The 23718-nt window shown below is 38.8% G+C and overlaps 1 protein-coding gene and 1 long non-coding RNA gene across 5 annotated transcripts in view; one reads left to right on the top strand and one right to left on the bottom strand.

The window, feature by feature from the left end:
* The window catches only part of CASK (calcium/calmodulin dependent serine protein kinase), a 362608-nt gene that overhangs the window by 36271 nt on the left and 302619 nt on the right, over nt 1-23718 (bottom strand). For all 4 annotated transcript variants that reach the window (XM_029929409.1, XM_029929408.1, XM_029929407.1 and 1 more), the window contains 3 exons: nt 15833-16021; nt 8258-8336; nt 1346-1431 (listed from right to left, as the gene is read on the bottom strand). In XM_029929409.1, the coding sequence (XP_029785269.1) occupies nt 1346-1431; nt 8258-8336; nt 15833-16021 (354 nt within the window). The remainder of the gene's footprint in view (nt 1-1345; nt 1432-8257; nt 8337-15832; nt 16022-23718) is intronic.
* Nucleotides 1116-22643, top strand: LOC115283214. The gene is made up of 3 exons (XR_003904963.1): nt 1116-1158; nt 20016-20092; nt 22310-22643. It is a non-coding gene; the product is annotated as an uncharacterized LOC115283214 (long non-coding RNA).

Below are 23718 nucleotides of genomic sequence, written 5' to 3' on the forward strand. Positions count from 1 at the left end.
CTTAACAAACAAATGTCACACATAAAGGCAAGTGAGAAACCACTCTGACTAGTGTGGGGATAATTACTGCAAGCCAGCTGAGTGCGCATGGGCCTAACATGAATTCGAAGTCGGGTTATAAGGTAGGGGCTGCTCACAGGTATAGAAATTGTTCTTGGGAGACACCCCTGCAAAGTCAAGGCTGGCTGTCTCGTTCATCGTGCAGGAGTGGGGGAAACAGGCCTTGGGTGGTTACCTTTTTATAGGCACAAAGATGAGAACCTCAAAGAGCCTTTCAAAAGTGAACATGAGTCAAGCCAGTCAAGACAATAAGTAATTACATAAAAATAGTATTTGGTCTGCTACATTATCATGGTGCTCCATTAAGTTTGCCGCTTCTTTCATAATTTTGGTCTTACTGTTTTTCCTGTGGTGAGTCAGGGTGCTTCTCATAGATATTCATAGCATGGGAGGCTGCTACAATTGTGGTAGGAAGATGGTCCAGGACCAGAGGTCCAGAACATCTGCCTCCGCTCAGCAGGACAATGAACGTAGGCCAGGGACTGTCATTCTGCTTTTGGATATGTACGGTCAAAAAGAGCCTGGTCTACTATGTCTTTCTTTCTCTCTGTGCCGTAGAGAAATCTAATACAGTGGGCTATGACTCAGCTAAACAGGAACAAGGTTTCTGACATTGCTAAAGTCAGCAGGATTGAGGTCAATGAGAAACTAGTTCCCAGATATGCACGAGTTACTTGTCAATCCTAAAGAATTTGCTGTGGGAAATGTGTACTGCACATGGATGCACACCTGCTGGGAAGATGCACACGGGAGAACACGCTTCAAAAAATAATACTCTAGCTGTGTGTGTAATGACCGAAGGATGATACCCTTCACGCCAGGAAACTGGAAAGGTTATCTTTACACGTCTGCGCCATAAGGAACAGGAAATCAAGGATGAAAGGAGAGCGTTGCAGCCCACATTGCCAGATGGGCAAGATGTTTCCAAACTCTGGGGCACGCAAACATTTCCCTAGTTGTCTATTCCTTTTTTTTTTTTTTTTTATAGTAGGCTCCACGCCCAGTGCGGAGCCCAGTGCAGGGCCTGAACTCACGACCCTGAGATCAAGAGTGGAGCTGAGATCAAGAGACGAATGCTCAACTGACTGAGCCACCCAGGTGCCACACCCCCGCTCCTGCCCTGTTGTTAATTCTTATGAATGTTGTAGAAATTCAAGTCCACACAAGCAATAGTATCAAAAACACTCTGATTATAAAAGAATACCCCTTATCTGTGTGTTAAAAAACAAGCCAACAAACTGAAAGTCAATCTTGGAAAATGACAAAGAAACTTTCGTTTACTCACAAGCATTTTTTGCAGCTGTTCGACTGTTTGGTTAGCCACACTGATGCCATTAATCTCTCGAATTTCATCACCAACGTGAAGTGTACCTAAAGAAAGGACACGAGGCATGAAATTATATATATGTATATACATATATATACCTGTATATATAATTTACATATTTTATTTATAATATTATATATATTAACAACAAAATCCAAAGGCAGCAATGTAAGTAATTAAAAAAATTAAGCTAAATACTGAAGGCCAGTATTTCAGAAATAGGTACAGCTTTGGTTCATGTAGTGAACTCACCAAATTAGGTACATTTACTTATAGAAGACACACTTTTGAAAGATGGCTGTGGAAATCTGCTCATTTGTCTGAGAGAGGCACTGTGTGCAGTCACTTAAAATGACAGCTTCTAGATCTAGCCCGTCTGGGTCCAAGTCTCAGCTACATCACTTACTAGATTTAAGACCTTGGGTAGGTCACCAAAACTTTCCATGTCTCGGTTTTCATATTTACAAAATGGAGATGAAAATAGTACCTATTTCATATGATTGTTTTGAGGATTAAATTAGTTTAATATGTGTAGAAGGATTAGAAATGTTCTTGGTACACGGTAAGTACCATTTAAGTGTCTGTTATTTTCTACCATATTATCTACCAAATATGATACAGAGAATTGTGATAATACCTGTGTAATGCTAAATTTATGGTAGACAAAACACAATCCTTTCATAATAATTTGGTAGGCATTTCAGGGGCCTGTAATACTTAAATTGGAAAAAAGTGACCAAGAACCAATGCTTAGAGTTATGTAAAATTTTACTTCCTTATTTATAAATTGTGCAAGTTTACATGGTGACTTGACTTCATGACGAAAAGCTCAGTGTCTTTTAGAGGTAGATACTAAAATGTCCATAAAGAAAATAAGATGCCTATATTTGCTTCAAAATAATCCCCGGAGTGTAGGGCAAGTATGGATAAAACCAGTGTGGCCATGAATTTCCAGTAATTCCAGTGGGTTATGGGTACATGAGTGGTCACTGCAGTATACGTTCTGCTTTTCTCTACTTGAACTCACTGCACTATTCTCTCTACTCATGTTTGAAAATTAACATAATAAAACAAAAATTTGGGGACTTTTGTTTCCAAACGGCTGCTTAGTCACTCAAAGAATTGCTCACAATCCTATCTCACCTAAGGTACACCTCTTCAAGTGCTAGTGGTCTCACAACAGGAGTACAAATTCCTAAGAGCACTTCCTACTTCCATCACCACCATCAGCTCCACACAGAAACCTGTGAGCTGGATCAGAGTGGTGGCAAACTAAGGGTGGAATGAAATAGAAGGGGTGAATGCCACAGTAGCAATGCATGCTAGCTGGATTCTGAGCCTTGGGCCAACAGCAAGTTAGGCTGAGCCTAGGAATTTGTAGGGAGGCAAGACTCAGATCAGTAGCACTCCATGGTAACTAGTAGAAGAGGGAGCAAACTTTCTCTGGAGGAAAGTGTTCCCAGTTTAGGCCCACAGGACTTCCACTAATCGGAACAAACAATGAGCTCACAAATAAAGATCACCAAACAGACAATAAGGCAAACTACTATGTGAGTCATCAGAAACAGAAAAAACAGATTTATTTATAAGTTTTTAAAAAAATTTATTTTTGAGAAAGATACAGAGTAAGCAGGGGAGGGGCAGAGAGGGAAGGAGACAGAACTCCAAGCAGCTCCATGCTGATGTGATGTGGGGCTGGAACCAACGAACTATAAGATCATGACCTGAGCTGAAATCAAGAGTCAGACACTTAACCGACTGAGCCACTCAGGTGCCCCCAGAGAAAACAGATTTAAATCAGCAAGAAGAACAGACACGGGAATGATCAGATACAGAATGTAAAATGGCTACACATTGATAACACTAAGAACAAATGACTAGTACTTCTAGAAAAGAAAAATATAACTGGTGATATAAACCAATGAATGATTGAGTTGAGCAGGAATTCAGATATGGCTGCAGAGAGTTTCAGTGAACTGGAAGAAATAACCAAATAAACAACCTAAAATGCAAGTCAAAGAAATAAGGAGATACAGAAAATAGGAAACAAAAAATAAAGAATATAGGAAAAGAAATTTAAAAATATGGAGGGAATGTCTAACACACGTTCAGCGGAGTTCAGAAGGAGAGAATACGGAGAATGGAGAAGAGGCAATATTTGAAGAAATAATGGTTGCAAACTTTTCTGAACTGATGAAAATGTGATTATACAGATCCAGGAAGAATAATTCCAAACAAGATAAATAAAAGAGATTCATGCTGATGGTAGTGAAACTACAGAACATCTAAAGACAAAGACCTTAAAACAACCAGAGAGAAAGCAAGGACAATCCTAGTGACATCAGACTTTCCGATGTCAAACAATGGATGCCAAAATACAACAGAATGGTAACCATCAACCATCAACTTAAAATTGTGCTCTCCACAAAAGTAATTTTCAAAATTGAGGCTGAAATAAAATATTTACAGATAAATACCACCTGAGACAGTTTATCAACAGGAGATTGGCGTTAAAGGAACGTCTAAGGATATACTTTTTATTTTTGTAAATCTTTTTTTAATTGATTTATTTATTTTAAATTTATATCCAAGTTAGCATATGGTGGAACAGTGATTTCAGGAGTACATTCCTCAATGCCCCTTAAGCATTTAGCCCATCCCCCCTCGCACAACCCCTCCAGCAACCCTCTGTTTGTTCTCTGCATTTAAGAGTCTCTTATGTTTTGTTCCCCTCCCTGTTTTTATATTATTTTTGCTTCCCTTCCTCTAAGGATGTACTTTAGGAAGAAGGAAAATGCTCCCCAAAGATGGTCTGAGATTTAAGAAGGAATAGTGAGTTTACACCTGAAACTAATACAACACTGCGTGTTAAGTATACTGGAAACAAAATAAAAAGAAATAAAAAAGAAGGAATAAAATAGAAGAAATGGAGTCAATAAAATTATAAAAATTTATGTAAATCCAAACCCAAGTAGTCATATTTTAATAGAAATTTCAAATTTGTGAATTTAAAACAGGACAGAACTAAAATACTGGGCAAGAATAATATGTAAATCAGGAGTGCAATCAAATTTAGTGTTCGAATGTCTTTGTATTTTTTGAGAGTGGGATTAGGATACCGTTCCACTTTAGTATATGTAATGTTAAATATGCATGGTAAAATTTCAAGGTAACCACCTAAAACACAGGAATAGAGTGCTGAAATTCTAAACTGCCAGGGGGAAAAATGGAAGAAAAAAATGAACAAAAAACCAATTACAAAATTGAATGAATATAAATAAAAAAGCAAGATGATAGAATCACAATAAGTATCAATGGACTAATGCCCATTAAAAGATAGTGATCATCAGAGTACATTAAAAAAATGAAAAACCCAGCTTAAAAAAATGTTTGCAAGAAACACACTGAGGCATACAAGCAGAGAATGGTTGGAAATGAAAGGATGGAAGAAGACATGCTAGCAAATACTAAAATAAAACTGGAATAAGCATTATTAATATTAAATAAATAGGTTTTAGCAGTTTTAATGTTTACTTATTTGGAAAGAGGGAGTGAGAGTGGGGGAGGACAGAGAGAGAGGGAAAGAGAGTATCCCAAACAGTCTTCACTTAGTGGGAAACCCGACTTAGAGCTGGGACCCTGAGATGGTGACCTGAGCCGAAATGAAGAGTCAAATGCTCAACCAACTGAACTACCCAGGTGCCCCTAGATAAACAGGTTTTAAATAGAAAGTATTAAGAATAGAAATGGTTACCAGATCTATGCACCTAATATGACAACTTCAAATATATAAAGCTAAAATTGAGAGATCTATAGGTAGAAATTGACAAACTCTACTATGATAGTGAGATATGTCAGCAATTAGTGATAGGTCACATGGACAAAAACACTAGTCAAGAAAAAGACCATGTGAAGAAAAATATTAACCCCAAGCCAATTATCATATAGAGACCTTTCCATGCAACAGTTAAAGAACAAACCTTCTTAAGTACACTGGACCTTTACAAAACTGATTAAAGTGCTATGCCCTAAAGCAAGTCTCAAGAAACCTCGAAGAAATGGTGGCCTACAGACCACACTCTCTGACCACGGTGTAATTATGTTAGAGGTAAATTATAAAAAGATGCATAGGAAACCTTCTTAGATGTGGTATGTAGAAAAACACTTCTAAATGACTGTGGGTCAATGAAAGATACTGTAATAGGAATTTAAGAGTACTTAAAACTGAATTACACTAAAAATGGTTCATATCAAAACTGGTGGGATACAGATAAATGAGTATTTAAGGGTAGAATTTAGACTCAAATGCATATATTAGAAACAAAGTCTGGGATAGATGAACTAAACATCTAATTAGGAAAGTTAGATAAAACTAATAAGAAGTAGAACAAAAGAAACAGAAATCAGATCATAAAACAATGAAATAGGAAATAAACATACAATGGAGGGAATTAACAGAACCCAAAGTGGGTTTTTGAACAAAACTCTGGCAAAGTTGATTAAGAGAAAAAAGACAAGGCACAAAGAAACAATTTTAGGAATGAACAAGGGGACATAATTACAGAGATGGCAGGGAATAAGAAGCTTACTGCAATAATTTTTAAAAGCGTTTTTAAGGAAAATGTAACTTACCAAACTTACTCAAGATACAGAAAGCCCAAATGACTGTTAAAGAAACTGAAGCAGTTGTTTAAAATGAAAAAAACAGAAGTCTTTCCTAAAGAAACCCAAATCAAAAACCAGACACTAGGCCTTGATAGTTTTATACGTAAGTTCTACCAAACTTTAAAGGTACAAATCATTCCAATATTATACAAAGTCTTTCAGAGAACTCATCAAGGGAGAAGGCTCTGCAAGTCATTTTATGAAGTAATATAACTTTAAAATAAAACCATACAGAGAAAGACCAGAAAGGAAAACTAAATACAGGCCAGTCTCATTCATAATTGCAAATACAAATATCCTAAACAAAACATTAGCATACAGGATCCAGCAGCACATATGAAAAAAATAACACACAATGACTAAGCTGGGTTTATCTGAGATGTGCAAAAGGAGTTTATCATAAGAAAATCTGTAAAAGTCATTTACTACATTAATAGATAAAAGAAAAAAACAAATGTTCATCTCAGCAGATGAAGTGCATTTGATAAAATTCAAACCCAATCATAAATGGCTCAGCAACTAAGAATATAAGAGAACTTCCTCAGCCCTAATAAAAGGCATCTACAAAAATCTACAGTAAATGTTATTCTTCCTGGGGAAACACTGGAAAGCTACCTTTCAAAAAGAATAGGCCAAGGATGTCCACTACACCATGTTTTTTTTTTTTTTAATTAAAAAAATTTTTTTAACATTTATTTACTTTTCAGAGACAGAGACAGAGACAGAGCACAAACATGGGAGGGGCAGAGAGGGAGACACAGAATCCCAAGCAGGCTTCAGGTCTGAGTGTCAGCACAGAGCCCGACACGAGCTCGAACCCATGAACTGTGACATCATGACCTGACCCCGAAGTTGGATGCTTAACTGCCTGAGCCACCCAGGCGCCCCACCACTTCTTGTTTAAAAAGTTTTACTTATTTACTTTGGGGGTGGGGGCCAAGGGTCAGAGAGAGAGAAAGAATCCCAAGCAGGTTCTGCACTATTTGCACAGAGCTGGATGTGTGGGGGTCGATCCCGTGAACTGTGGGATCATGACCTGAGCCAAAATCAAGAGTCAGATGCTTAACCAAGGGAGCCACCCAGGGGCCCCCACTGCTACACCACTTCTATCAGAGATGGCAGGTCCTAGTCACACAGTGATATAATAAAAAGAGATTACACAAACAGTGATGGTGTGACTTTACTGAATTCATAGCAAATTATTAAAAATAATAAACAGAAAACTCATCCTGGAGTCTAAACCCAAACCTCCTGTGTGAGCACTGTCTCATAGCCTAGAAGGTTCCCCTGAAGGCAGTAGTAGTGCCAGGTATCATCTGGTCATTTCTAAAGAGGATGGGAAGGCTCTAAAATGCTTACTGTGTTACTTCTTGCTCTCTGGGGTTAACGAAAAAGCAAAGAGGCACTAAGGACAAAAATAACCCAATCTTAAAGAAAGGAAGCCTAATTTTTTGCACAGGAGAATAATTTTTGGGTCGCCCTCTACATACTAGCACATATTACTCAGTGCTTTCAGAGAGGAGGGTAAAGCTGTATGTCTAAATCCTGCCCACCTCAGGGTTACTGGAAGTTCCCCTTTCTCAAAAACTCATTCTTTACTTCAGGCCTCAGTGAATTCCCTTCTCAGAATGACTGCAATTTACTGCAGCAGGTATTAAGAACTTAATCCAGATTTGATATTTCTTATTTTGCCATTGAATTTTTATATTATTATTTATCAGACTCTAATTTTTAAATTTAGAAATGGTATATCTCATTCCCGAGTAAATTTGAGAGAGCAATTCTTGAATTGCCATTTGATATACACAAATAAATATGTATGTATGTATGTCCCAGAATAGATGCCTTCCATATATCCTGGGGCCAAGTACCATACTTTGTTTTATCCCCCAGGGTCTTTCCTCAGTCAGGATCCAAACACTGATTCAGAGATGTTCCTGCAACAGAACTATAATATGTCCTCCCTGCCTTATCCACAGGCTGGACAGTGTACAGATGAATATGAACAAATGGAGGCCAACAGTGATTAAAACCAAAGACAGATAACTTAAATAGATAATTTATGGACACGACAGATTAAATAGATCTTTTATATGGATCACACACACAAACAATACTTTCTTTCTTTTTTTTTTTAAACAATACTTTCTCAACTAGGCTGCAGGAAAAAAGTTAAGGAGGGAAAGAATCACCTACAGAACTTACCTTGCCTGTGAATCATGCCCCCGTGCATAATTCTTGCAACAATACAGTGATTTAGTTCATTCATTTTTAAAGTGATTCCCTGTAAAAAGTTAAGTAAAATAGAATTAATATTCCTTTTTATGTGATTTCACTGTAGGTAATTTTATTTACAAAAGTTCGGAAAACACTCAAGAAAATATGGAAAATGAAGGGAAAACCACCTGTTTACCATGTCATGATGAAAATGTTATTTTTGGTATTTTGATTGCTGTAATAACAGTAATACATAATTTTATTTTGTGATTTTAATGTTCTAATTGTATTTTTCATGTTGCTAATCATTTTTAAAAGCCTTTGTTGATGTATAATCGACACATGTGAGAAGTGTGACATATGCATACATGTGTGAAACCATTACTATACTGAGAGTGTGTGTGTGTGCGTGTGTGTGTATCCCTCATCCCTAAAAGTTTCCTTGTGCCCATATAGCTCTCTCTATATACATACAGATATACCTATATATATGTCTACCACTCCTAAGTTTTTTTGTGCCCATATATCTCTATATATACACAAATATCTATCTATCCATCACTCCTATAAGCTCCCTCATGCCCACTGGTAATCTGCTCCCATCCCTGTACTCCCTGTCCCTACTCGATGGTCCCTCATACGATATGCACTCTTTTTTGTTGCTTTTTTAAAATTCAAAATGTGAGATTCAATCGCATTGTTGTATGTATCAATAGTTCATTCTTTGTCTTTGCTGACTATTCCATTGTATGGATATATCATTTTGTTTATCCATTCATGGACTGAATTTTTTCCCTAGCTTTTCACTATCAGAAGCGAGCTGTATCCCTGGGTTAGTCTCCAGTTGGTCTTGATGTATTCTTTTGTTAAGATATGAATTTATTGAGAATTTTTGCATCTATATTCATGAGGGATACCAGTCTAGTTTTCTTTTCTTGTAATGTCTTTATCTGGTTTTGGTATCACGGTAAAAATGCTAGCCACCTAATGATGATGATGATGCTGATGATGTTGGGGAGAATGCCTTCCTTTTCAGTATTTTGAGAAAAATTTATGTAGAATTGGTATTACTTCTTTATTATATGTTTGGTAGATTTCACCAATAATGCCATCTTGGAGGTTCCTTCAAGGAATGGTTTTTAACTACAAATTCAATTTTTAAATAAAGTAGGGCAATTCAGTGTGTTCCTTCTTAGGTGAGCTGTTGGGTATTTCTCTCTTCCATGGAATTGGTCCATTGCATCTAATTTCTTGAATTTCTTGTCATAAAGTTGTTTATAAGATATCTTTTATGTCTTTAGATTCTGTAGTAATGTCATTTTTGTTAGATGCATGATATTGGTAATTAGTGTCTGCTGTTTCCTGATTCGTCTGATCTTCTCAAAGAAATAGCTTGTTTTATTGAATTTTCTCTATTCTGTTTTCTATTTAATATCTACTTTGATCTTTACTATTTCTTTTCTTTCACCCACTTTGGGTTTAGTATGTTCTTTTTAAAAATTTTATTTATTTATTTTTGAGAGAGAGAGAGAGAGAGATTGAGTGGCTGAAGGGGCAGAGAGAGAGAGAGAGAGAGAGAGGGAAAGAGAGAAAGACTCCCAAGCAGGCTCTGTACTGCCAGCACAGAGCCCAATGTAGGGCTCAAACTCATGAACTGTGAGATCATGACCTGAGCTGAAACCAAGAGCCTGTCACTTAACCAACTGAGCCACCCAGATGCCCCTATTTTGCTCTTTTTTGTTCTAGTTTCTTAATGTAGAAGCTAAGGTCACTTAAGATATTTATTTTCTAATACAGGTGTTTAGTGCTACATACTTTTCCCTAAGTACTGTGTTAGCGGCATCCCAGAAATTCTGGTATGTTGTTTCATTTTCATTCACTTCAAACTACTTTTTAATTTCCCTTTTGATTTTTTCTTTGATCCACAGGTCATTTAGAATTGTGTTATTTAGTTTTCAAATGCTTGGGGAGTTTTCCTGAGGTCTTTCTGTTACTCATTTCCGATTTAATCACAATGTGGTCTGAGAATTACACTTTGATGTTAATATAGCCACTCCAGCTTCCTTTTGATTAATGACATCATAATAGAACTTCTTCAATCCTTTGCTTTGAAACAATTTGTCTTTGTATATAAAGCATTTCTTGCAGGGAATATATAACTGGGTCTAGCCTGCCCCGTGCCCCATCTGACAATCTCTGCTTCTTAATTTGGGCAATTTAGACTATTTGCATTTCACAGGATTATTGATACAGTCAGGTATAAATATATCTGCTTGATATTTAATTTCTATTTGTTCCATCTGTTACATGTTCTCTTTTGCCTCTTTTTTTTTGGTCTTTTTTCGGATTAGCTTATTTTTATTCTATTTTTCTCTCCTGTGTTGTCTGAGTAGCTATAATTCAGTTTTGTTGGTTTCGTGGTTGCTTTAGGGTTTATGGTGTACATCTTTAATTTGTCACAGTCCACCTTCCAGTGATATTATACAATGTCACATATAGTATAAGAACCTTTTAATAGTATACTTCCACTTCCTTTCTCCTGACCTTTGTGTTACTGCTATACATTTTACTTTTACATGTAATAACCCCCCAAACATGGTGCTGTTATTTTTGTTTAAACTGCTAATTATCGTTTAAAGAGATTTAAATGATAAGGATGTCCTTTGATGTTTCTTACATTGTAGGTCTACTGAATTCTTTCAGTTGTGGTATCTCTGAAAATGGTTTTATTTTGTCTTTAGTTTCTGAAACATACTTTTGCTGGGTTTAGAATCCGAAATTGAGCAATTTTGTTTTTTCTTTCAGGACTTTAAAGACATTGATCTGTTTCTGATAAGAAGTCTGATGCCATTCTTATCTTTGTTCCTCTGTATGTAGCATTTCTTTTTTTATCTCTGTTTTCAAGATCTTCTATCTATCATGGTTTCTAACCGATTTGATTAAGATGTATCTTGCTGTGGTTTTCTTCACGTTCCTTGGGTTTGGGGTTCACTGTGGTCTTGTGCCTTAAGATTTATAGTTTTCATAAAGTTTGGAATGTTTTCATCCATTATTTCCTCAAACATCCCCTCTCTCTTCTTCACTTTCTTTTCCTTCACAAAGTCAAATTGGTTATATGTTAGGTTGCCTGGGGTTGTCCAGGAGCTCAGTGATGCCTTTTTCATTTTTAAAAATTCTTTTTCTGTGTTTCATTTTGGATAGTTTCAATTCTTATGTCTTTGAGTTCACTAATCTTTTCTTCTCAAGTGTCTGACATTAACCTCATAGTGTATTTTTCTGCTAATTCTAATATCTTTGTCAGTTCTCTGTTTTGATTATTCTCCACATTATAGGTCACATTTCCCCCTTCTTTACATGGTCAGTAATCTTTGATTCAATGCCAGACATTAAGAATTTTATCTTGCTGCACACTAGAGGTTTTTTACTCCTATAAATATTCTTGGGCTTTATTCTGGGATATAGGTCAGTTACTTGGGTCAATTAGTTTGATCCTTTGCATCTTGATTTGTGAGGCAGGTCTTGAGCACTTCTGAATCTAGGGCTAATTATTCATTACTGAGACAAGATCTTCCTGAGCACTCTATACAGTGCTCCATGAATTCGTTTTTCCAGTCTGGCTTGTGGTTAACAGACAGTGAATAATGGGTATTGTTCCCTCTAATCCTCTTGGATGGTTTTTCCTTGGCTCTGGGTAGTTTCCTCTCATAAATGCACTGATCGTAACTCAGACGAATACTTTATGGGGACCATCTACGGATCTCTGGAGTTCTCTTTCTGTGCAGCTCTCTCCTCTTCAGTCCTCTGGTCCTATAAACTTTAGGTGCCTAGGTCGCCTTGGATTCTCAGCATTGTCTCCTCAATTCAGGGTTATCTGCCTGCTCTGCCTCAGTTCTCCCTTTCTGTTCTGTGGCCCAGAAACTCTCTCAGTTGGTAAGGTCGGGAAATCATAAGCCTCACCCTCTTTGCTTCCTGTCTCTTAGGGATCATTATCCTTTGTTGCCTGATGTCCAATGTCTTGAAAACTATTCTTTTATGTAATTTTTGTCTGTTTTTAAATTTTTTTTTTGGTTATTTCAGGCGAGAGGGTAAATCTGGTCCTTGTTATTCTATCTTGGCCAGAAGCAGAAGCTCCACACATTTAATGCTGGACTACTAGTCTACGGAGATTACTTTTTGTTTTCCCATTATTCTCTATTATAAGATAAACTTTCATAAGCATAATTTTTTGTACTATACCTAGCTGATCCTAAAAGTTGCATGGGGACCTTTTAAATAATACTGTCTTTTAAATTCACTCTTTGGATTTAGATTCAGGAAATCTGGAACGGAGCCCAGAAATCTATATTTTTAACAAGCTCCCTTGGTGAAAACTGGTCTTGAATTTAAGATGATTTAGGGTAGGGGGACTATCTTATCTTCTTCATTGGAGAACAACACTCTGTTGGAAAATTTAAAAAAATATTTGAGCCTTTATAATTTAGACTCTGAATTTGTAAAATTCCACAGAATATAACTTTGCTTGGTTCCTACTTTGCAGTTCTTAGAAGTGGTGGGCAAGCAAGGTGAAGAACTGATTTATCAAATGTTTCTAGTCTCAACATTCAATTGTAATGTTCAAGTTTCATTTCCAACTTGTATATTCAATCAGCATGTGTGGTTACCAAGAGCGGTGTTCCTGGAAGAATGCTGTAAGTTAATATGTAACTCAAATCTAATTTCATAAGGGAAATGATAGTAAGATGGGGGTTCCATCATTGAAATGGACAAATTAATGTATTCTTTCAACCAACATTACTGTGATTCTATTATGTGGCAGGCACTCTGCTAGCACATAATGAGTGAAACTATTCATTAGTGAATATACCATAGTGATGAGACAGACAGGGTCTCTCATGATTAGGGGACCAACTAGAGTTAACAACACTTACTGTTTTGTCTGCCCCAAACCTTTCTTTGCAGAGAGGAACTGACTCATCTTCTCTCTGTTCGCAAGTTCCCACATTCCAGGAAAGGGATTGGTCCAGCTTGGGCTGGGTGCCTACTCAGGAACCTACCCCAGCTTGGGGGAGACTCCTGGCCTTCCCTTGTTTACATAAGCCTTTCCCCTGTTGTCTAAGCCAGTTCAAGTTTGATCTTTATCACTTGCAACTAAGGGAGTCTCAATCGACTGAAAAGTAATTCCAAGGCGAGTTGCGAATGCGAAAACAAGGGCGTAATGGGAGTGTATCACCCTTGCAGGATGGGTCTAGCATAGTTGGACACATTATAGAAGGTCCAAAAAGCAAAAAAGATCACATAGGTATATGCTGCATAGTAACATAATGCTTTCGATAAGACAACTAAGCAAGCAAATGAAGCTGTATTAAGTGTAACAGAACTGTACTCCACTGTTGAGAGTATCTATTTTATATCAAATAATTTGCATTTTTATAGCAACCAGTCAAAAGGAGAATACATACCTTCACTAGGATCAAAGAAAGAACAGAGAAAGACTTCTTTAAGGGACTTTTGGGGAGTCGCAAGGCCATTTTATGCTTTCTGAAAAAACCAACTCAGGGATACACTTTTGTTCAGCTTATGTTTTTAGGTAGTCGGCCTACATACCAAAGATCAAACACATATCATTGGGCTGATTTGGAAAATGATGATCACAGGACATCTAGGCCTCCTTCTGGTCCCTTCCCTCTTCCTGTCTGCTTTGCTTGCTGAACATCACCCCTTCTTCCTGCCTCTCTGTCACAGCCTTCACTCCTCTATAACCCTCTCCTAACTGTTGTTCAACAAACTGCGCTAAACTGCATATTTACTTGTTTAACATCAGGGGCCCCATGGAAAGTGAATTCTGGGAAGTGGCTGTGTCTTATCTGCCACTACATCACTGGCATCCAATACAGTGACCTGCACATAATAGGCACTTAAGAAACATTTGGTAAATGGGTGAATGACTATATAAAATGAATAAATGGATATTAGACTTCTGGAACTGGGTGGGATCTGGGGGTCATTTGGCCAAGTATGCTTCTGGAAATAACTGCAAAGCAAACTATGAACAAACTGGAAGTGATTTGCCCAAGGCACCCCAAAGCTGCTAATACTGCCTGGGCTCTTAAGCCAAAGGGTTGTTTGGATGACACCAAAGAGGGGTAAAGTGACTGACATGTCCCCAGCCTGCTGCAAGTGCTGGGATAATACAGGAAAAGCGACAAAGATCACTAAGTGAGAATTACAACTGGAGACATCTGGAATTAAGGGCTCTCTGGAAATTGCAGTCAAAGAATCACTGCTTGGCAGCTCTTCCTTTAATCTGCAAAGCACTTGGGCAACTTTCTTAAGTATGGATTTATTTTTCTATATCCCAATATCCCTTTTCTATGCTCTGAGAAAAAGATATGAATGCATAAGTTTGAATGCCTTTCTTCTCCCCCTAAAGATAGGATTTCTTTCCAAAACATGGGACTTTTCCAACAGTCCTTATCTTAGTGGGTGGCATCATTGTCCATCTGGTTGTGAAAACCTAAAGTTTAAGGGATGTCCTTGGTGACTGCTTCTCCCTGAGTCCCCACTGGCAATCTGTCATCCAGGCCTATTGATTTTACTCTCTTTGTTAAATCAGTTCACTTACTTCTATTTGGTATCCGAGCCTCCACCCCCAGTTTCATCCTCTCTCCCGGGTCCTGAGGCAGTCACCGCTCCACTGGCCTCCCTACAACCTCTCTCGTCCTCCTCTGCTAATCCATTCTCCAGAGGGAGTCTTTCTAAACAGAATCTGATCTTCCCTCCCTGCTTGAAACTCTCCAAGAGCCTCCCACTATCTTTGAGATAAAGAACATAATCCTTAATGTGTATTTCAACACCTGTGTGTCCCATTCCGGCCACGCACTGTTGTCAACACTCCAGCGGGATTCTCAAACTATGGTACGAGCCTTTCTGACTACCGGGCTTCCGCAGAGGCTACGTGGCTTGCCTGGATGGCCTCCACTCTGCTCCTCCCACCCCATGCCCTGTTTTTGTTCGGCTGACACCAAAGGAGCCCTTCCTCCCCCATCTATGAACAATCTGTGAGAATGAAGCAAGTTCAGCATCAATCTTATCCCGATGCTGCCCCTGCATGCCGAGAAAATGAATTCATAGGAGATGTGGATGGAAGGAATGTTATTTTAGCCACATCGCTCAATTCTTTCAATGTCTTCCAAATTGGCCTTCCTCTGATTTTCTTGAAGGCAAAAGATCTTATAAAAGGATGTTTTTCACAATGTCATTAGACATTCACTTTTTCAATGCCAATATTTCAAATTGTGCCCCAGAGGACTTTTGCTGGAGTAACGGACCGGGTGTGTCCTTTCTTGGTGAAGTAGAAGAGCATCTGTGGAAGGAGGGGTGGGAAGAGGTCTTGCATCGGGTCAGGCGAACAATTCTGGGTGCGGCCTTGGAGGTGGTAGTGGAGGTGCTGGAAACTACCCCTGCTCTCCTTCCCTCCTCACCTCCTGGTAGTGTAGGTTGAGATGGGTTACCCTAACTCGGGCTGGGATTTGAAAGTCTAGGAGACTTTCTTTTCCTACTTACCATGGGCTCATCTGTGTTCTTTTGGAACTGGACCAGGCGGACTCTGGTCACATTCTCCATATCCATGTCTCCGTTTGCGCTTTCTGGAGAATCACCATTTAAATAGGGAGAGGTGGGAGGAGGTGTGACCCTCAACGCCTCATCGCTGTAAACTTCATGTGCCACTACGTCGTGAGTCTGAAGTAAGGCCTGGTATTTGATGAAGAAAGTAAAATATTAGTAATAGTCCTAGTCCAGCAGAAATGTGTTGTTTCAAATAAAGGCTGATGTGATGCAATTCCAAACAACTGAGTAGAAAGAATCATCTGTAAGCAGAGGTGGCAAATTTGGGCTAGGGCTTAAAATGGAAACAAATTTAAAAAGACACAAAGCAATAATTGGCGTATTGAGCAAATGTCTTTCCGGATGGCATTATCCAATAACTCCTTTATATAACCCAAAGGATGAAGATGATTTATAACACATGACTTCGTAAAAGAAATGAAAGCACATGCAAGTGTACCTGAAAAAATGTAATTTCCCAAATAACACATATGATGTGGAGCTCAAAGTCTAAATCTATGTAATGTTTTTGTTATTTTGATTTTCTGGAGCACTTGCCCAATGAAAAATAAGTTGACAGTTATTATGAATGTTTTCGCAAAGCCTGTTAACAAAGAAAAAGTTATTTCCTTGTATTGGTATCTGCATATGTCATCTCAGTGAAACTGGATAATAAAAATCCCTCACCCCTCCCCCGGAAAAGGATAATCTTCTACTTTCTGTACTTTTTGTGTCATCATAGAAAAGTTTTTAATGACCATGAATATTTGAACATTTCTACTTCAAAGAGAATTTTATGGCTGAGTATCTGTATGTTTGGAGTTTTACAGATTTTATTTTCTTGTGTGCTAACTATAAACTCAGTTCTATTTTAATCTGTGATCTGTGTGGTAATGAAATATCCAGAGATAATGAAATGCAATTATAATGGCTTTAAAAGTATAACCCTTAGCATCTCAAATTAAGTTATTTAATTAAAAAGCTTATCAAAGTCATGACTTGGCTATTTTAATTTGAAAGGCATGCAGATGAGGCAAAAATAAAAAGGTAACAGTGCAATAAAATTGTAAAGAAGGTGGTACTGTTCTGTCATCAACAGAGCATATGCTTGAAGGAAGGTATGCATTTGGGTTTCTTTAAAAATTTTTTAAACGTTTATTTTTTTAATGTTTACTTATTTTTGCGAGAGAGAGACAGAGCACTAGTAGGGGAGGGGCAGAGAGAAAGGGAGACACAGAATCGGAAACATGTTCCATGTTCTGTGCTGACAGCTCAGACGTGGGGCTCAAACTCATGAACCATGAGATCATGACCTGAGCTGAAGTCATATGCTCAACCGACTGAGCCACCCAGTTGCCCTAAATGTTTGTTTATTTTTGAGGGAGAGAGAGCATGAGCAGGGGAGGGGCAGAGAGAGGGGTGGAGACACAGAATCTGATGCAGGCTCCAGGCTCTGAGCTGTAAGCACAGAGCCTGATGCAGCGCTTGAATTCACGAACTGTGAGATCATGACCTGAGCCAAGGTCGGCCGCTCCAACTCACTAACCACAACATCATGACCTGGGCCGAAATTGGCTGCTTAACCGACTGAGCCACCCAGGTGCCCCCGCATTTGGGTCTCTAATGGAAGCAGCAGCTTGTTCCAAGATCTCAGAGGGCTGGTCTAAACTGGGGTCTGGGTGAGGGGGCACTAAGCAGTGTATAGCTTGACCTTGGCTTCCGGACCTGACTACACCGGCACTGGTATCCCAGGCCCAAGTGTGGTAGTTGTGCTATGTGGGCAAATCTCTCTTTTTCCAGGTTAACTGTGGCCACTTAAGAGACTAATAGTTAGGGAAGAAAGCAAAAATCCCTAATAGACAAACTGAAAAATGTCATCTGCTAATATCAGGTTCATCATATCAACTATAGATGTATCTTTCATCATTAGTGAATTTTAAAAAATCATGCTGGGTATGACTGAGTGCAGGATATATGGCCTGGTAAATAAAGAACAAAGCTTTCATTAGGAGAATGTGCTACATGGGTTGGATAAAGTATTTATCTTGCTCTTTGCAAATGATTTCCATTCATCCTTTTAAATCACACAAGCAAACACTTGTATTTAGTGTGTTACTTATAAGGAAGGAGAAGTCACACAATCAGAAAATAATATCCAAATGGAACTTTAACCAAAGAATACTCAAGTTTCAAATTATGTCACCAAATAAGGTCATACTGCTATGAATGACGATTTGCCACTGTCAAGACTGCTACCACAAAATAAAACTCACCCTAAAGTTCTAATGAGTATGCAAATAGAAAAAGGGGCCCCTTATAGATTGCCATTGAGAAAGCCATTAAGAAAAGAATACGCAAAATAAAATAATAAGGCAGTCTGAGTTCGAATATCTTTCTTCAAATATGTTATGCAGTATAATTGAGCAACTGTTGCTAAGCTGAAATAGCTGTTATTTTTTAATTACCTAAGAATTGTATAATAGGAAAGAAATTCCTTCACTGTCTGTACTAAGTCATAAAACAGGACAGCTAATAGTTTCAGACTGCAGTGAAAAAAAGTCTACTTTAAAATGAATAGGAGGAGCGGCTAGGTGGTTCAGTAGGTTGAGCGTCCGACTCGGCTCAGGTCATGATCTCACAGTCTGTGAGTTTGAGCCCCGTGTCAGGCTCTGTGCTGACAGCTCAGAGCCTGGAGCCTGCTTCGGATTCTGTGTCTCCCTCTCTCTCTGCCCCTCCCCTGCTCACTCTCTGTCTCTCTCTCAAAATAAAATAAAGACATAAAATAAAATAAAATAAATGAATAGGAAAAATAGGAATTTTATGTTTGAAAAGTGGTTCCTCTGGCTTCTTAATTACAAATCATATAATGGACCACTTAATAATAAAAATGTCATGATAACCTAAGGTGATTGTTTTTAAAAGTTCGCTTAACCGACTGAGCCACACAGGCGCCCCACCACCTAAGGTGATTTTTAACCATCTTGGTTTCTGGGAAATTAGGATACAAATTTGGTTTTAAAATCTTCTGTTCTAGATCCTATTTCTTAAAAAAAAAAAAAGAAGCATTTACTTCATTAACTTTCTAGTCTATTAATATTTGTCTTTATCCTTAAATGTTTTCTATTTTACAGCTGCAATAAACAAACGATCCAGTCTGCTGTAAAAAACGCCTTTCAGATGGAATAACCAAAAAAGGGATTAGTGTGATTTTTTATCATGACCTCTAAAGATAGAATACAGACTTAAAAACATAATTTACATCTATTCCTTTTTATTCTTTCTTTAATTACTGCAAATATTCACAAGTATCTGTATTTTATTTTTATTATTTTTTTAAAGATTTATTTATTTTTGAGAAGGAGAGAGAGCACAAAGCATACGTGGGGAAGGGGCAGAAAGAAAGGGGGACAGAAGATCCGAAGCAGAGTCACAGCTGTCAGCACAGAGCCTGATGCGGGGCTTGACTCATGACCTGAGCTGGTCAGATGCTCAACTGACTGAGCCACCCAGGCGCCCCACAAGTATCTTTATTTTTCAGTGTCAGGAAATTCAACATTATACTCTCACGCTTTAATGGTCAGAAAGCAAAGAAAAAGCCAGATAACTGAATAAATGTGAAATTATAACTATGCTAAGAATAACCCCCAAACCTTGGCATAATAAAACATTAGTATTAAAGTATTTCCCTTTAAGCTATTAATATTTCTTTAAAAATACCAAGATTTTGGGGCACCTGGGTGGCTCAGTTGGTTAAGCATCCTATGTTGGCTCAGGCCATGATCTCATAGTTTGTGGGTTCGAGTCCCGCATTGGGCTCTGTGCTGACAGCTCAGAGCCTGGAGCCTCCTTCGGATTCTGTGTCTCCTACTCTCTTTGCTTTCTCTCCCTCTCACGTACTATCTCTGTCTCTCAAAAATAAATGTTAAAAAAAAAAAACTAAAAAAAAAAAGCAAACAAGATTTTGAAACCATGATTTTAAAATGCTTAGAAGCTAAAAGCTCCAGCAGTATCAGTTTATTTAACATAGTATGTATAGCTCAGAACTCCATTTCCCACATGGGATATTATCTAAACATATGCTTATTTGGGAATGACCAGTGAGCTCAAGTTAAGTTTATAGGAAAATGGATCTTCATTACAGGTCAAACAACTTTTGAGAGCGTGGGCTCTGGAGCCAGCAAGATCTGGGTTTTGAACCTCAGCAAGGCTGCTTACTAGGTGAGTGACCTCAAGCAAGTCTAGTCTGCACCTTTCTAGGGTGCAGTTTCTTCTTTGAACTGTAAAATGGGGTTAGCCACAGTCCCTCACATCCCAGCCTTCAGCCTGTCCTGTCATGTCTAACCATCTCCACTGCTGAATCCCAGTCTGCCCATTTTCCACCAGCCCCATCCTTCTCCAAGCCCCTACCACCACTCCCAACAGCCTCCCAACTGGCCTCCCTGTTTTAACTCTTAACCCCACCAGAATCCATTCTCTGTACATCAGCTGCAGGGATCTTTCAAGAGGGGATCTGATCACATTTTCCTGCTTGCAGTCACTCAGCACCACCCTGCCACAATCAGGAGAAAATGGAGACTCCTTACCATGGCCTGGAAGACCCTATTGGTCTGGCCTCTGTCAACATCTCCCAGCTCTTCTCATGCCACTCTCTCCCTCATTTGCTGTATCTCGGCTGCGATAGCCTTACATGTATACTTTGATCTTGCAAAGCTCCTTCCTGCCTCTGGACCTTTGTATTTACTCTTCCCCATGCCTGGACGTTCAGAAGGCTGGTTCTTTCAGATAGCAATTCTTAGCCGGTGTATTAACTCCTCAGAGGGGCTTTCCCCTGACTGCCTGAAGTAGCTCCTACCTTACTATCACCTCTGCCTCACTATCCATTCTTTTTCTTCATAGTTATTACCACCATATATTATCCTGTTAGTTTACTTGTTTACTATGTGTCTCTAGCCCACCTATCCATCCCTCACCCCATCCCCACTACAACGGACGTTTTGTGAGGGCAGGGGCCTTGTTTGTCCTACCCACTACTCTCCTTAGTGCATTTACATATTTGATGAGTGAATGAAAATGTTTTTTCAGGATCTAGCTAGGTTTTTAGAAATTAAAAGAATTGTTTATTATTTTTGAAAATGTTTGCTAACAGCAATGCATATATTAACTTCTCTCTGACTTCAGAAAAGCAAAATAAATCAAGGCTTCAAAGGTGGGGACGTTGTGAGACATGGGGTTAATCTGAGTGGTAAAGACTTTGGAAAAAACAACTTAACCTTAAAAAAGGCTTTTATTTGGGCATATGTTAATTTCTTTATCTGGCTTATGTCAAATCTGAAAGATCTACTGGTCTCAAATGGTTCTATGTCATTCTACTAATTTTTTTTAATTTAAAAAATTTTTTAAAAAGAGAGAGAGAGAGAGAGCGAGCGAGCGCACACATGAGAGGGGCAGAGAGAGATGGAGAGAGGGAAAATTCCAAGCAGGCTCTGCACTGTTAGTGTGGAGTCCGATGTGGGGCTCAAACTCACAAAATGTGAGATCATGACCTAAGCTGAAATCAAGAGTCAGTCGCTGAACTGACTGAGCCACCCACGCGCCCCTCATTCTATGACTTGAACTGAGGTTACTTAGCAACTTACAGATAGACATGTCTGTTCAAAACGTACAGGTTTCCACCTCTGCACACTGCACAGCACAGGACAGTCTGTGGAGGCGAGGCTAACCAGTCTACAAATGAACAAGTTCCTCATCTATTCAGTGTTTTGCTGAGGACTTACTATGTACCCTACACATGATAAGGCACCATGGAGTAAATGAGTAATATTCATTAGCTAGCATTTATTATACACGAAGCATACATCAGACACTGTGCTAAGCATGGTAATATACATCTACGTAATTATTACAACTCCGTGAGTTTGGCTCGCGGGTCAGAATTCAGAGCTATGGCGGCAGGCTGAACCCAGAGCTCTCGCCACTTTTACATGACATAAGACATGAGGTCACAAAAGGAGAATGAATTACAATCTGTGGGAACATGGCCTACGTATATGAAACCATTAGGAACGATATTACGGGTAATTAAGTCCTGATATTTGTGATCTCTCAAGCTTGAGGATACTACTAAAGCATGTGTGGTCTCTTCATTTTCCTGGTCTATAAAACAGTTAATAACAACCATTAAATGAGATCACAAGTTCAAGGAGGACAACAAAGCTGAGCTGAGCTGTGCCCATTCATTGGTGAAGGGACCTGCTCCTGCAGGCCGGCATGTATTAGAATGTCCTGCGGGTGAACACTAACAAGTGCAGAAGGAATTATAGAAGAGAAGGGTCTGCGGCCTGCAGAGGTGCTAGGAGAGATTGTAATGGCAGAAGCAGGATTTGAGCCACGTTCCGTGTTCACACACCGAAGCTGTAATAATGCATTCACCCACAGGTGCAGAACCTGATTTCCTGTCACTCACTGGAGACAGTTGCTGTCATATGGGAATCACGTGAAATATTCTCAAGGATTATACTTGACTTCAGCCTTCAATGCGTGGGTGGGAGTTAGGGTGGATATGGTAATTACTTCTTTCTAAGTGGTCACTTTGAGGAGAAAATTCTATTTCAATGGCTGTGCTAAAGTTTTAAAAACACTGTATCATAAAGTATCATGTATAGCAAAACTCACCTTAATTGATATACCTGTTATATTGCTAATGTTACCTTAAAAGTATCACCTTAGGGGCGCCTGTGTGGCTCAGTTGGTTATGTGTCTAACCCTTGGTTTCGGCTCAGGTCATGATCTCATGGTTCATGAGATTGAGCTCTAGGTCATGATCTCAAGTTAATGAGATAGAGCTCTAGGTCATGATTGCACAGTTCATGAGATCAAGCTCTAGGTCATGATTTCACAGTTCATGAGATTGAGCTCTGTGTTGGGTTCCAAGCTGAGTGTGGAGCCTGCTTGGCATTTTCTTTCTTTCTCTCTGCCCTTTGCCCGCTTGCAATCTCTCTCTCTCCCTCAAAATAAAAAATAAATTATATGTATCACTTTAATGGTAGTAAGAACATAGCTTTAAAAAAAAAACATAGCTATTAAGCCATTTTCTCCCAAGTGGCAATCACGTGGATTTTCCACACTTTGCATATATTCCACATATACTGATGTGGCTAGTTTTTAAAAAAAATTTCTTTAAGCTTTAATTATTTATTTAAGTGATCTCTACCCTCAGTTTTAGGGCTCAAGCTCATGACCCCAAGATCAAGAGTTGTATGCTCTACCGACTGAGCCAGCCAGGTGCCTCTGATGTTTTAAATGTTTTTTTAAAAATTTATTTGAGAGAGAGAGAAAGCATGAACAAGGGAGGCTCAGAGAGAGGGAGGGAGACACAGACTTCAAAGACAGGCCCCAGGCTCTGAGCTAGCTGTCAGCACAGAGCCCGACATGGGGCTCAAACCCACGAACCGCGAGATCATGACCTGAGCTAAAGTCGGAAGCTCAACCGACTGAGCCACCCAGGCACCCCGTCCCTGATGTTTTAAAAATGTTATATTCAATATGCATTTCTATTTGTGATCATGCTTTTGAACTGCACTTAAGTAGACAACTCCGGACCTTCTTCCACAGAAAGGTATCTCCATCTGTTTTGAGTTCTGTTTAATTCTTTAGAGCGTTATGACGACTGGCTAACTGCACGTGCTCTCCACTTCCCATACAGTAGAAATGCCTGAAGAAAGTGTGAGAGTTCTGCATTGTCCAGAGATGGAATTCTTGCAATAAATCACCTAGGTTCAGAGAATTCTTCAGTAGTGAAAACTGTCTCCAATTTGAGTTCTCTGTGGTTTAAGTAACAGAAACAG

Source organism: Suricata suricatta, chromosome X, assembly GCF_006229205.1.
Source record: "Suricata suricatta isolate VVHF042 chromosome X, meerkat_22Aug2017_6uvM2_HiC, whole genome shotgun sequence".
NCBI lineage: Eukaryota > Metazoa > Chordata > Mammalia > Carnivora > Herpestidae > Suricata > Suricata suricatta.